At 42.7% G+C, this 14590-nt stretch overlaps 1 protein-coding gene across 1 annotated transcript in view; it reads left to right on the top strand.

The window, feature by feature from the left end:
• The window catches only part of WDR90 (WD repeat domain 90), a 62574-nt gene that overhangs the window by 7024 nt on the left and 40960 nt on the right, over window positions 1–14590 (top strand). The window contains exons 6-16 of the mRNA XM_073636287.1: window positions 471–594; window positions 2060–2130; window positions 2244–2353; window positions 2428–2613; window positions 4344–4400; window positions 4712–4780; window positions 7435–7545; window positions 7764–7909; window positions 8152–8209; window positions 13311–13429; window positions 14387–14548. Coding sequence (XP_073492388.1) covers window positions 471–594; window positions 2060–2130; window positions 2244–2353; window positions 2428–2613; window positions 4344–4400; window positions 4712–4780; window positions 7435–7545; window positions 7764–7909; window positions 8152–8209; window positions 13311–13429; window positions 14387–14548 — 1213 coding nt within the window. The remainder of the gene's footprint in view (window positions 1–470; window positions 595–2059; window positions 2131–2243; window positions 2354–2427; window positions 2614–4343; window positions 4401–4711; window positions 4781–7434; window positions 7546–7763; window positions 7910–8151; window positions 8210–13310; window positions 13430–14386; window positions 14549–14590) is intronic.

The raw sequence follows: 14590 nt of genomic DNA, 5'->3' as shown, positions 1-14590 counted from the left end.
CTCTGTGAATGAATGATGCAGGGCCATGCTTATTTAAAAAACTGACAGCTAGTACTGGGAACTTCTCCCCATACTACTGTCACAGGGAGGTGGGGATTGGGCAATGGCTGCAGCATTGGGAAAATGTTACATGTTCCACCCAAAAAAACGGATGGAACCTAACATCTTCCCAAAGGTGAACTTATCCTTTTAAACCAGTGCTTCTCAACCCTGTCCTCAAGTACCCCCAACAGGCCATGTTTGCAGGTTTTCCTTTATCTTGCACAGGTGCTTTAAATCAGAGTCAATGGTTTGGTATTTTGGACAGCTATTTTATCTAAGAGAAATTCCCAAAACATGGCCTGTTGGGGGTACTTGAGGACAAGGTTGAGAACCACTGCTTTAAACCACATAAAATTATCGTAGAATTATTTCCAGCCTTTATACAGTTGTTCCTCCTTGGTTAAATACTTCTTACCTGATCATTCCAGACCTATCATTTATGGAAGCACGACATTCCAAATCCCTACCACAAGGGGTCGCCGCAATGCCTCGTGAGATGGCATTTCCAGTGCCCAAGGGAGAAAAATGGCATGACTTCTATGACTTCATACGGTGAGCCCTAAAAGACTTTGTAACATCCCTGTGACTCAACTCATTGTTCGTTTTATAATAACCAATTCGAATCAACCGACTTTGCAAAAATATTTGCATTGTTATAGTTTGTTTTCAAACAGTCCTTATTTCAATTTTCAGTTCTGTAAGGCTGACTTGATAGTAGGAAACCAATCAGTACATAGCAACCAATTAAGTTTTCTCCTTGGCACGGTCTTAAAGCAGAATTAAACCGATCGATTAATGTTTAAAACAAAAGTTGCTAACTGTCACATTTGCTTGTGTTTTCAACCAAACTGTCAAACTTTCAAATTTCAGGTGTCATAACTGATCACATGTGCAGCACCATGGCAGTTACAGATCAGAGGCCAAGATGGCAGCTTCCTTGGCTGTAAAGGATAGGAGGGTTTGGTACCACTTTTACCTACATCCTCTAGCTGCCATAGACTGACAAAGAGAATGCCTGAAGTTAGATGTTAATCGATCATTTACATTAAACTTGCCGTGGCTTAGAAAGTGTTTAGCAGTACTGCTAATGGTCTGCCACACCATTGTCCATCACCATGCTCTATCAGTTGCTTCTTTTATTCTTGTAAAGTCCTTAAGATCACAGGCTCAGGCTGTATACAAGGCCTTGACATCTGCTGTAGTTGGCACTGAGCTCAGATCCCTGCCATTCTACTATCCAGGTCTTCCACTTGTCTCTCAAGCTCATGCATTTGACAGCTGGATGCTGAGGTAGGACTTAGTTCCAGTAGGTGGCAAGGCGTGGTGCCTGCTTTGGGTCAAGGCCCTGTTTATGGCTGGATTTAGGCTCTATTGGGCTCCACAGGGACATTTGTCAAAAGCAGCCTTTCAGAACCTTTTTATCCCAGGTCCCTAACACACTCATACTAGGACCAACTAACTTACCAGCATGTCTTTTGGAGTTTTGGGAGGAGACTGGAATACCCGGATGAAACCTATGCAGGCACAGGGAGAACTCCGTGCAGGTAGTGCTGTGGTTGGGATTCAAACCAACGCCCCCAATGCTGCTAGGCGGCAGTGCTAACCACTTCAATGTCTTGGGGGACAGTGGGATAAAATGCCCCTTACATTGGTAGTTAGTGGGAAGACTGTCCCTCTTACAGTAGTGGTCAGAATTGCCAACAGCTGGAAGATCAATGGTGACATGTCACTGGCTCTGCCAAGTGGAATTGGACACAGAAATGTCCAGGAATCCTCAGATGAGAGGATAATCGGCTACAGCTAATAGGAACCACTAGCAACCTGTTGGGGACCCATAGGGTTCAACAGAAGCCAGATTGAGAATGGTTGCTCTAAAAAATAACTCAGGTGCACATTTGCAATATTGCTACCTAGGACACTTTAAAGTGATATTAAAGGTTTGTCATTGTCAGTTATGGATGCAAGTGGGAAAATAATGAATTTAGTTTCGAAGCCTTAACTCTGTTTTTCCTCCTAGATTTCCTTCAGATGGCTCTAAGCTGCCATATGACTCCATTCAGAAAGGACAGACTGTTTCTGCAGCCCCTGGTGAGATGTGCAGCTTTTATATCTGCCATATTATAACCAAAAATCCCAATACTGTCTCCAAAATCTCTTTGCTGAGACTCACGCTGACCTTTTTTTGTTTTCTCTAACCGCAGGTGCCTCCCTACCTCGCAGTCCTATCCGCGAATACCCACGCACCGTCACTGTCAGTAAACCAGTGCAGGACAGGGTGTCCCTCATCCAGCAGATCACCACCCCCAGACCGGTAAGCAGAACCTCTGCTTCCATCTTGTCTCATTATATTCCCTGTTTCTACTTACCTCATTATCCTTTCCTCAGCTTCCACGGGCTAATCCTCTTTGTGTAGACTCCATCCCGGAGCGGTACTTATCTGTGCGAGGAAGGAATGCCAAGGACCAGGATTCGGAGAGCACAGCTGCTGAGGAGGATGATGGAGGAATCCATGTGTACGCACACAATGGCACCAACCTCTCTATCCTCAGGCACAACAATGACTCAGAGCAAGTGAGTTGCACTCTATATTCTAAGCTCCTGTGATATGGTGGAGTGTCTGAAAGATCCCCCTTGACTGATTCAATACTCCTTGCCTAACAAATAATAGTGGTTGGGGACATTAATAAAGATTCTGCAAGAATTTTCTGTTTCTGCATTTTACTAAAGAGACTCAAATTTTGTTTTGTTTTTGTTTGTTTTTTTATTTCCCAACATGGAAAGCATGCAAGTGTTCATTCTTTATTATATGCACCTAAAGAGCTTCTGTATTTAGTTTTAAACCTAAAAAGAGACGTTCAGGTTTATAAAAAAAAAAAAAATGATATTCACCTGGGTGCTGCATCTTTTCCCCCACCACCTCTACACTGAGAACTGAGTGATCAAACACTGCTGATCACTCAGTTTTTCCCTCTGCTCAGAGAGCAGTGACTGTCAGTCACTGGCTCTCTGCCCCTCCAGTGCTCATTGGAGCAACTGGCTGTGCAGGGGGCGACAACAGTTTGCTCTGTCTCCCAAAGGCTCGCTGAGAGGCTGAGCAAGTGGTCGGTCCAGGCTTGGGGGTGGGTCCTATCTGTAAAATCATGATCGATCCATCGTCTGGACTGAGTGATGTCAGCCGACCATGGACTTTTGCCCGCTGTCACGGGAGTGCAGAACAAACTGTACTCCTGTGAGCCATAGGAAAAGTACAGCTAAAAAAAGCTTTGGCCATACTTTTTTTAAAAAATAATGAGAGAAAACCAGCGGTCATAACATCTAACTTTTTTGTAAACTTTTTTTTTTTTTTTTTTCCCCACGACAATCTTCAAGGGGCCCTGTCTGGGACAATTTACTGATGCATTGCACCCAACACTTGGCTTAATCCTACAGATAAGGAGGGGCTGGAAATGTGTGCCGCCCCCCCATCTGTCCGATTAATGGAAGGCAAAGTATAAGCATTCAAAAACTTCAGCTTTACCCTTTCAGGTTTTGAAATGGAAGTACTGGTTTGTCTATATCTCCTCCCTTTTTTTTTTTTTTTTTTTTTGCCTATAAAAGGTCGTGAGGTTAGCACATATCTTAAAGTGGAACTAAACCCATCAATTTAACGGTTTAAAAAAAAAAGTTCTGGCATGCCGGAAGTGTAACTGTCACATTGGTTGTGCTCTTAACCAAACTGTCAAACCTTTAAATGTCTGGTGTCATAACTGATCACACATGCAGCACTATGGCAGATCAAACAGAAGCTAATGCCGGCCATACACGGTTCGAATCTTGTAAGAATTTTCTTTCGAAAATCGTATGAAAGAATTTTCGTGTGAATTTCGCACCATTAGTGGGCTGCAACAACAGCTGATTTTCGTGCGGCAATCAAATTTGAGGAATCGGACATGTTGGAAATTTTTAGAAAAACAAATGATTTTCTAATCAATGATGGGAGAATCGTAGGAGAAATGTAATAAGAAAAGAAAATTTACAGAGAGAAAAGATTCCCGACCACGAAAATTCTTTTCTGTAGCAACATGCGGTGAAATTGAAGGCTTGGTTGGCCGAATTTCGAAAATCAATGGTGGCATCATCGGATCACAAAAAAACGAACATTCTGATATTGAAAAGAAAATTTGTTCGAAATTCGACCGTGTATGGCCTGCTTAAGATGGCAGCTTCCTTGGCTGAAAAAGTTAGGAGGGTTTAGTTCCACCGTAAGCTTTTAAAACTCCGGATACATTGCATATAACAGCTTCTTCTTTTCTACCTCTCAGGTTATCTGCACCTCTTCTCACAGACCTGTACCGTTATCTTCAGGAACAGAGGGAAAGGTGTGTTCTGCTGCAAAATATACAGAGATGACTACATATGTTTTAAAATAGTTCTGTACCAGAGCATAGATGAGCTGTTTTTCTGACCGTAAGCTCAGCTCGCGTTTCCTTCTGTATTGAGAAGCACTAAGGTGGTAGACTTTGGTAGGAAGTGGTGGGGCTGCATGTCGCCATTTACAGCTCTTCATTCAGGAGCTTGGTGTATTGGAAGCCCACCACTTTATAGCCGTTGTGACTATAACATTAGAAGGTGGCTTGCTATTTTGGCACACAAAGCTTTTTTAAATTGTAACATTCACTTCTTTTCCTAGAAACTCCTTCCAGATCCTATCCTGAAACTGAGAAAAATCATTGGTTTTGGAGGCTGCACAGAACGCCTTGTAAGTTGTTTTTTTTTTTTTTTTTTTTTGTATGTCAGCTTTTTGGTATGTTTGTGGGCACTGTGGTTGTAAACACTTCCATATACCCAGTGATGTTACTGACCTGACCTTAGGTGATGCGCACACAGATTAAACAACTGCTCCTAGATAATTTGTACCTGTTTATCTGCAGTCATCTCTTGTCTACATCCATTCAAGTCCAGAATTTATAAAGCTTGTCTGAGTATTCAAAAATAAGTGGGCGGAGAGCTGATATTACACTCTGCAGAGCTCAGCAAGGAGAGCTCCTGAGAGCTGATTGGAAGGAAGCAGACAGGAACAGAGCTGAGGCTGTCAATCAGCTGAAGCTCCCTCCCCTGTCACGTATATAATTTTTAAATTATTTATTATTTATTTATTTTGTGGTTCGGGAAAACTTGACAGAAGTGACTCATGGTGATAGCAAAGGAATGAAGCAGGAGACAGAAATGACACTTGGTGCTCTGGATTGAGACAAGTACACACTATAGAGGGATATGCTTTGTTCATATTTCATGTCTGAGGTTTAAGCCTTAAAGTGGTTGTAAACCCTTACATATACCCAGTGAAATGAATGGCCTCAGGTGATTCAGAGATTAAACAAATTCTCCTACGTAAGTTGTGTCTGTCTATCTTCAGCCCACTTTTCTCTACATTCATTCTAACTGCTGAATTTTAAAGCTTGTCTGAGCGTTCAGAAAAAAATATGTCAGAGAGCTGAAGTTACACTCTGCAGAACTCGGTGAGGAGAGTTCTGAGAGCTGATTGGAAGGAAGGGACACACCCCTCTCCGCACAGCTCACAGGAACAGAGCTGAAGCTGTCAATCAGCTGGAGGCCCCTCCCCGACACCTTTTTTCTCTTATGCTGATAGCAGAGGAACAAGGCAGCAGACATGAATGACACACTGGGGTTGATTTATTAAAACTGGACAGTGCAAAATCTTGTGAAGCTCTGCATAGAAACCGATCGGCTTCCAGGTGTTTTTTATTTTTTTATTTTTTTTTTTTTTTGTCAAAGCTTAATTGAACAAGCTGAAGTTAGAAACTGATTGGCTACCATGCACAGCTGAACCAGATTTAGCATTTTCCATCTTTTAGTAAATCAACCCTTTAGCCCGGGTTCACATTGCCCGTGACTTCAGCACGACCTGCGTGTGACTTCTTTAACAGAAGTCAATGCAAGTCTCACCAAAAGTAGCGCAGGAACCTTTTTTTTTTTTTTTTTTTTTTTTTTTTTTTTAAGTTGGAGTGACTTGAGTTGCACCGAGTTAGAACTGTCCAATTGCACAGAGAGACATACACTTTAAGCCTTAAAGTGGAGCTTCACCCAAAAGGGGATTTTTCACTTTTAAGGCCTTCTCCCCCCGCTCCTCCTAAATGAAATGGCACTTTTGGGGAGGAGGGGGGAGCGGGTACCTAATTTTGACAGGCACCTGCTCCCACTTCTGCTCTGACCGCCTAGGCCCCGCCCCCAAACCCCCCTCCACAGCCGGGTGCCCTCAGTTAAAATGCTGAGGACAGGGGGTGAAACCGGCTGGGGTGAGCACAGTGCTGGATCGTGGGACAGGTGATTGACTGTTTATTAAAAGTCACACCAGAGACTGGAGAACCTCTTTAACATTCTGTTTCTAATATCAGAATTCTTTGCTGTATCCTGTCCTTCACACTTTGCTCATGCATCACCTCTCATCACCTCTTACTCATGCAGCTAGTGTATCCCAGAATCCTCTGCTTTATCCTGTTTTTCCTACCTTGCCCATGTCTTTATGCTATGCTTTATACATCTCCTGTATCCCAAAATCATTGGCTGTATTCTGTTCTTTCAACCTTGCTTATCCTTCTATCAATAAGGTCTTCTCTGCTATCCTTCATATAAATCTCTATTGTCCCAGAATCCCCTGCTGTATCCTGTCTGTCCAACCTTGCTCATGCTTCTATCAAAAAGTTTCCCTCCTTCTGTTTTTCTAATACACCTCCCGTGTCCTATAAAACTCTGTTGTTGTTGTTGTTCTTGCTTCAAACATTTGCTTATGGCTCATCTTAGGCCACTTTCACACTGGGGGGCATTGACGGTAAAGCGCTGCTATTTTTAACGGCGCTGTAGCGTCGCTTTTCGGACGATAGCAAGGAGCTTTTAACCCCCGCTAGCGGCCAAAAAAAAGGCTTAAAAGTGCCGCTGCCGAAGCACTGACCATTGATGACAGGGGCAGTTTAGGAGCAGTGTATACACTGCTTCCGCACCGCCCCAAAGATGCTGCTTGCAGGACTTTTTTTCCTGTCCTGTAAGCGCACTCAGGCTTTCACACTGGGGCTGCAGTTTACAGGCGCTTTTCATGTCCTATTTTTAGCGCAAAACACCTGTAAAACACCTCAGTGTGATAGTGGCCTTATTTGGACCATCTTTACTTCCCTTATATATCCCTGAATTTGTAGTATCGTTCATGCTTTTGTTGTTGATCTGAGATTAATTTTTGTGTACCTTGTGATTTTATATGGTGACCCATTTCTCTGCTGTGTCCCTCATATTTTGCTCCTCTGTCTTAATGTACTTTGTTTTCATATATTTCCTTTTATCACATCTTGCCCAGCATTTGTTGTGCTCCTATCTAATCCCAGAATCCTCTGTGTCTTTCAGGCTCTCTGGACTCACGCTGGCTGTTCTGTGGTCTATCCTTGCCATGCCGTTATTGTAGTTTTCAACGTGGAAAGTGGAGAGCAACGTTTTTTCTTGGGACACACTGACAAGGTTTGTTACTCTATATCACCTTTCCTGATTTCTACTAATGTTTTAAGACAAAGCCTGGCACAAGCTTGTTGAAAGTTACAGCCAGAACTGCCTTTTTAAGATCTGAATTCAGCACTCAAAGCTTAGAACTGAAGGAATTTTTAGTTTTGTAATTTCAATTGAGATTGGTAAATTGGCTGTATAGGTGCAAATGGTGTGTATCTATCTTCTCCATGCAGGTGTCAGCACTGGCATTTAGTGGAAACTGTGCCCTCTTGGCCTCTGCCCAGACTGGACCCCTCAGTATGGTGCGCCTGTGGCACTTTCAGAGAGGAAGTTGTCTCGCTATGTTCAAAACTCACGCTCATTCGATGTCGTACCTCAGGTGAGAATTGTTAGCCTGCTCAACAGAGCGTGTGCTCCTGCTTAGAACTTTAATTCCCTAGGTGATATATATATATATATATATATATATATATATATAATTTTTATTAAGAATTAGGATGAAAAGCAAACTGTGAAATTGCCGTGGGAGTGTGAGATTGTAATAGCTCAACTACAGACCATATGCCTTGTTATATTTTATGCAAACTTCAAACCTTAATTGATCTACAATATATTTTGCAGTTTCTCACACAGTGGTTCTGTCCTGTGTGGAGTTGGGAAGGATGGACATGGGAAAACGGTGAGTGGTGTATTCGGCTGTTTTTATCTTGTTAACAAATCTAGTCTAGCCAAGCCTAGGTCTGCTTCATCCACTTGTGAAACATCTTACAGTGAACCCCCAAATTAGACAAATCTTCGCTTTTCAGAAAGGGGATTAGGAAAACCATGTTAAAGCACCAACTTTGATTGGCTCCCCTCTCACTAGGCTTCCAGTTAACGCATTGGTGATGTAATCCGTGCCTTCCCACATTGATGTTGAAACTTCACTTAAGGTCACGCAGAAGTGTATATATTATACAGTATCTCACAAAAGTGAGTACACCCCTCACATTTTTGTAAATATTTTATTCTATCTTTTCATGTGACAACACTGAAGAAATGACACTTTGCTACAATGTAAAGTAGTGAGTGTACAGCTTGTATAACAGTGTAAATCTGCTGTCCCCTCAAAATAACTCAACACACCCCTAAATAAAAATGTCCAAATTGGGCCCAATTAGCCATTTTCCCTCCCCGGAGTCATGTGACTCGTTAAGCCCCGTACACACGATCGGACTTTCTGACGGGAAGTGTTCGATGATGGGCTGTATATGCTCCGTTTGACATTTGTTGTCGGACTTTCCGCCGACAAATGTTGGCTAGCAGGTTTTCAAATTTTCCGCGGACAAATGTGTGTTGTCGGATTTTCCGAGCGTGTGTACACAAGTCCGTTAGACAAAAGTCCAAAGTACATACACGCATGCTCGGAAGCAAGGACGAGCCGGAAGCGGCCGGTCTTGTAAACTAGCGTTCGTAATGGAGAATTAACATTCGTGACGTGGCAAATTATGAAATCTCCAAATGCAGCGCACAATTCTCTTCTTCTTTAATGGGATAATAATGAAGCTGCTTTGCTGGTAATACTGATGGAGGTATTGCAAACAAATTTTCAAAGGCTTTTTTTTTTTTTTTCTAGTGATAACAAGAATAATATTATGGTTTGTTTGTTTGTTTTGTTTTGTTTTTTTTTTTGTTTTAATTTGGTCAAGTTACCACAACACCATTACCCTGTAGTTTATAAGATCAAAGATACAGCGAACCAAAGATGTCAGTGTCCCTTGTCAATTTTACATTGTATTTTTTTTTTTTAAATGTAACTGCCTACTCCCAAACTGTCATTTGAAGAAAAACACATAGCCAAGTATTATTCTCCACAATTTTATTTATTGTGCATTAAAAAAACAAAACAAATAAAATTAGACAAGCTATATGCCAATAGAACTTAACCAAAAAGTGCATTCCATGCATCCAAAAATATAGAAAATATACCAAATCAAATCATTATTCAACCAAAAAATAATGTCAAAGCAATAACTCCAAGGCCAATAATAAATAACCCGTTATCTCCTCCCATTCCGTAACATGTCTGGTTGACGAACGGATGTTCAGAAACGAGCTGAAAAGCGCTAAATGAAAAACGCAAAAAGAAAAGCGCAAATCAACACACACCAAACTTCTATTAACACTAAATAAGCAGAAGGAGCCCAAAGGGTGGCGCTAAAGAGCTGAAAAACGATTGTAATTGTTGGCCAACATTTGTGTGACCGTGTGTATGCAAGACGAGTTTGAGCCAACGCCCTTCGAACAAAATTCCACGGTTTTGTTGGCCAACAATCTGATCGTGTGTACGAGGCATTAATGTTACAAGGTCCCAGGTGTGAATGGGGAGCAGGTGTGTTAAATTTGGTGTTATCGCTCGCGCTCCTCTCATATTGGTCACTGGAAACATGATACCTCATGGTAAAGAACTCCTGAGGATCTGAAAAAAAGAATTGTTGCTCTACATAAAGATGGCCTAGGCTATAAAAAGTTGGCCAAGACCCTGAAAGTGAGCTGCAGCACGGTGGCCAATACCATACAGCGGTTTAACAGGACAGGTTCCACTCAGAACAGGCCTCACCATGGTTGACCAAAGAAGTTGAGTGCTCCGCGTCATATCCAGAGGTTGTCTTTGGGAAATAGACATATGAGTGCTGCCAGCATTGCTGCAGAGGTTGAAGGGGTGGGGGGTCAGCCTGTCAGTGCTCAGACCATACATCACACACTGCATCAAATTGGTCTGCATGGCTGTCGTCCCAGAAAAGATGATGCACAAGAAAGCCCACAAACAGTTTGCTGAAGACAAGCAGACTAAGGACATGGATTACTGGAACCATGTCCTGTGGTCTGATGAGACCAAGATAAACTTATTTGGTTCAGATGGTGTCAAGCGTGTGTGGTGACAACCAGGTAAGGAGTACAAAGACAAGTGTGTCTTGCCTACAGTGAAGCATGGTGGTGGGAGTGTCATGGTCTGGGGCTGCATGAGTGCTGCCGGCACTGGGGAGCTACAGTTCATTGAGGGAACCATAAATGCCAACATGTACTGTGACATACTGAAGCAGAGAATGATCCCATCCCTTCAGAGACTGGGCCGCAGGGCAGTATTACAACATGATAACGACCCCAAACACATCTCCAAGACAACCACTGCCTTGCTAAAGAAGCTGAGGGTAAAGGTCATGGACTGGCCAAGCATGTCTCCAGACCTAAACACTATTGAGCATCTGTGGGGCATCCTCAAACGGAAGGTGGAGGAGCGCAAGGTCTCTAACATCCACCAGCTCTGTGATGTCATCATGGAGGAGTGGAAGAGGATTCCAGTGACAACCTGTGAAGCTCTGGTGAACGCCATGCCCAAGAGGGTTAAGGCAGTGCTGGAAAATAATGGTGGCCACTTTGGGCCTTATTTGGACATTTTCACTTAGGGGTGTACTCACTTTTGTTTCCAGCGGTTTAGACATTAATGGCTGTGTGTTAAGTTATTTTGAGGAGGCAACATATTTACACTGTTATACAAGCTGTACACTCACTACTTTACATTGTAGCAAAGTGTAATTTCTTCAGTGTTGTCACATGAAAAGATATAATAAAATATTTATAAAAATGTGAGACACACACACGCACACACACGTATAAACATCCACTACTCCTCCAGCCTAGAGATGTTTCCCTGGACCAATGCTCAGAAAGAGGGGGAAAAAAGAGTTCCAGGCTTGCATACTGTAAAATCCTTGATAGAAAGTGTGTGTGTGTTTTTTGTTTTTTTGTTTTGTTTTTTTTAATCCGTTAACATTTACAAGTATAAAGGAAACAAACTACAATTCCCAAGATCATTCCAATAGCGGCTGGGCATGTGCAGTGCCAGCACGACTTCTGGCTCTTCCCCACGCATTTGATATGATGTCAGTGTGCTTCTGATAGTGCTGGAAGGTCCCACAGCCTTCTGGCAAGAGGCTGCAGGCAGCTCTTGGAAATTTATTAGCAAGATCTCAGGAGATTTTGATAATATAACACGAACAAAAAAAAAAAAAAAATGTTTATGCATGTACAATTGAAATCTCGTGCAGCCTCCAAATAACATTTATGCTTTCCAGAACACTGTGAGAAGACTTTTACTACATCGCTAGGGCCTAAACTGAAGGTCTAGTAAGCGGGGAGCTGATCAATGTTGGCTTATTTTTAAATGCGTCCGTTTTAATTACATTTACATAGCTTCTCGGAAAGATGCTGTCATTTCTCGCCTTCTGCAACCTCTTGTCAAGACTTCTATTCACAGGGCTTTTACCTCTAAAATCTATTATGAATGCTGAATTCTGTATCTTTCCAGCACTCCTAGGCTGTTGCTTCCCTCTGTCAGTCTTTGCATTGGCTTCTTGTCAATGTAACATAAACATTCAAATTGTAATTTTGCTTATATCACCAGATCACTGGCTTGGTGTAAGTCTTTAACTAAGTCCTCTCTTTCACCCCTCTAATAGTGGTCATAGGTGCCTCTCTGAGATCTCTGGTCTGCTAGATCTTTCATTTTTAGAGTCCGGGACATTTTCAGATTTGTTGAATTTTACGTTTCCTTGATCCATTCTATCATTTTTGTGGTGAAAAACCTGGTTGAAAGTGGTTATAATTCCAAAAAATGCTGCACTCACAAATCCTTCTTTTTCTATATGCTTCTCTAATGACCTACTAATGCCCTTTTTTCACTCTTAAAGTGGTTCTAAAGCCTTAAGGTTTTTAGTTTCCACCTTTTTAATACATTCTATACATCATGGCAGGGGTCTCCAAACTTTCTAAACAAACGGCCAGTTTATTGTCCTTCTGATTTCAGGTTGGCGGGCAGTGGCCAGCCGGAGTAGAAATTTTCCTGGCATCAGTGGGAGTAAACCTTGCCATATTTGGTATAAGGTGGCATAATAGTGCCCCATCATTGGAATAATCGGGAGGCCCATTGTTGGTGTCTGAGAAATGTTGTTGGTGTGTCTCATATCAATGGGAGAATAGTGCCTTAAGGGCTAGATAATCGCAAGCCAAAGGGCTGCATCTGTCCCCTGGGCCGCAGTTTGGAGACGACTGCATTAAGGTAAAAAAAACCTTCAGTGACACCCCAGAATGCCCCCACCCCCTCCTCCTTTCCCCACCCCATTCATACTTACCCGAGCCCATTCTTGATCCAGAACTGTGCATGAGAGCAACAGCGATCTCTCGCTCTCTCTCTCCTCACCTCCTCTCCTCCAGATTATTAGCAGTGTGAGCCATTTGCTCCTGCTGCTGTCAATTTTAAATTCTGTGACGAGAAAGCAGGGGGCGGGGCTAAGCCACGCTGTCTGTGTCAACAGACGCAGACAGGGCGGCTCGAAAGCGAGCCCACAGGAGTCGTGCCCCCCCCCCCCCCCCCCCCCATGGAAAGCGGCTTTCTATGGGGGCACTCGACGAAGAGAAGGAGCGCCAGCAGGGGACCCCAGAAGAGGATTGGGGCTGGTCTGTGCAAAACCATTACAGAGCAGGTAAGTATGACTTGTTTATTTAAAAAGAAATAAAAATGAAGCTTTAATGACCTTTCACTAGAAAGGTTGAATGATCTGTTTGTAAATATGTTCTGGGCAATGATGGGAATTTTTATGGATTGTGGTTAGTTGAATGGGAGGTGTGGCCATTTTTGCAGCTGTCATTTGTGAATGAAGCATGGGTAGATGTGTGCGTCAGTCCAAATAAAGGATGATAATTATTACATTATATCTACAATGTCTTTCTTCTCTGCACAGATGGTGGTGGTTTGGAACACTTCACAGGCCAGTCGGGGAGGGGAAGTCGTGGTCATGGCAAAGGCCCATACAGATGTGGACATCCAGACTATGAAGATCGCCTTCTTCGATGACACCAGGTAAGTGTAATACAATGTACAGTAAGGAACGGTAAGCAATTCAAAGGCCCGTTGAAATCACAGAATTATTCAGTTAGATTATACTAATAACCTGCATTTTCTTAGCCTTTCACTTTCTGGCATAGCAGTAGAGCAGTGAGGTTGATTTACTAAAACTAGAAAGTGCAAAATCTGGTACAGCTCTGCATAGAAACCAATCCGCTTCCAGGGTTTTTCTCTTCCCCTTTTTTTTTTTTTTTTTTTTTTTTTTTTTTTTTTTTTCTGGGGGGGGGTGTCAAAATTTAATGGAACAAGCTGAAGTTAGGAGCTGGCTACCATGTAGAGCTGTACCAGATTTTGCACTTTCTAGTTTTAGTAAATCAACCCCAGTGTATCTGCTATATGTCTTTGCAGTCCCATAGGCATCCAGAGAATGACCACACTGCTCAGTGTACTTAAATATATACCACCCTGGTCGGACGCGCCCCCCCCCCCCCCCCCCCCCTTCTCTCTGCTCTAAAGGGCTGCATGAGGACACTTAGCCGTTACTGATCTGTGCCAACATAGCACACTGGAGTGAGAGGACAGAAAGAAAGTATTTCCATTAAGTGGAAAAGACTTTTTAAAGAATAAGTTCACTTTTGGTACATGTCGCAGCCGTTTTTTATGGTGCCTTCTCCCTGCAGCCGCTCTCACAATTTGAAAACCGCGCAGCCATGCAGGGCTCCACTACATGCATGCATTATTTATTCAGTTTCCTGTGAATGAATAGAATACAAATATGATCAACCGTTGTGGTTGACGTTTTTTTTTCGAAAGGTGAACTTATCCTTTTAAAGGCATTTCCAAGCAAAAGTCCATAAAATATAATATTTGGTGACACAGCACTAGAAAAGGTAAAGGTGCAAGACTTTACTTTGGCAGTAATGAGTGAACTGTACTGACGTTTTGTATTGTAAACCAAATTGCTCTCTGCAGGATGGTATCATGCGGTAAGGACAATGTTCGTTTATGGAGGGTGCGCAGTGGTTCGCTGCGGTCATGTCCAGTTAATTTGGGCGAGTATTACACCCTAGAGTTTACGGACCTGGCATTTGAGGCCGTCCACAGTCCTGATAGAGCGCCGGAGGACCGGACACTGTAAGTAATGCTGACTACAAGAAATGCAATTGCTAAACGTAT

The sequence above is a fragment of the Aquarana catesbeiana genome, linkage group LG06 (genome assembly GCF_042186555.1).
Source record: "Aquarana catesbeiana isolate 2022-GZ linkage group LG06, ASM4218655v1, whole genome shotgun sequence".
In the NCBI taxonomy this organism is placed as follows: domain Eukaryota; kingdom Metazoa; phylum Chordata; class Amphibia; order Anura; family Ranidae; genus Aquarana; species Aquarana catesbeiana.
The sequence above is the reverse complement of the archived record's forward strand: the minus strand, read 5'-3'. Positions and strand labels throughout refer to the sequence as shown.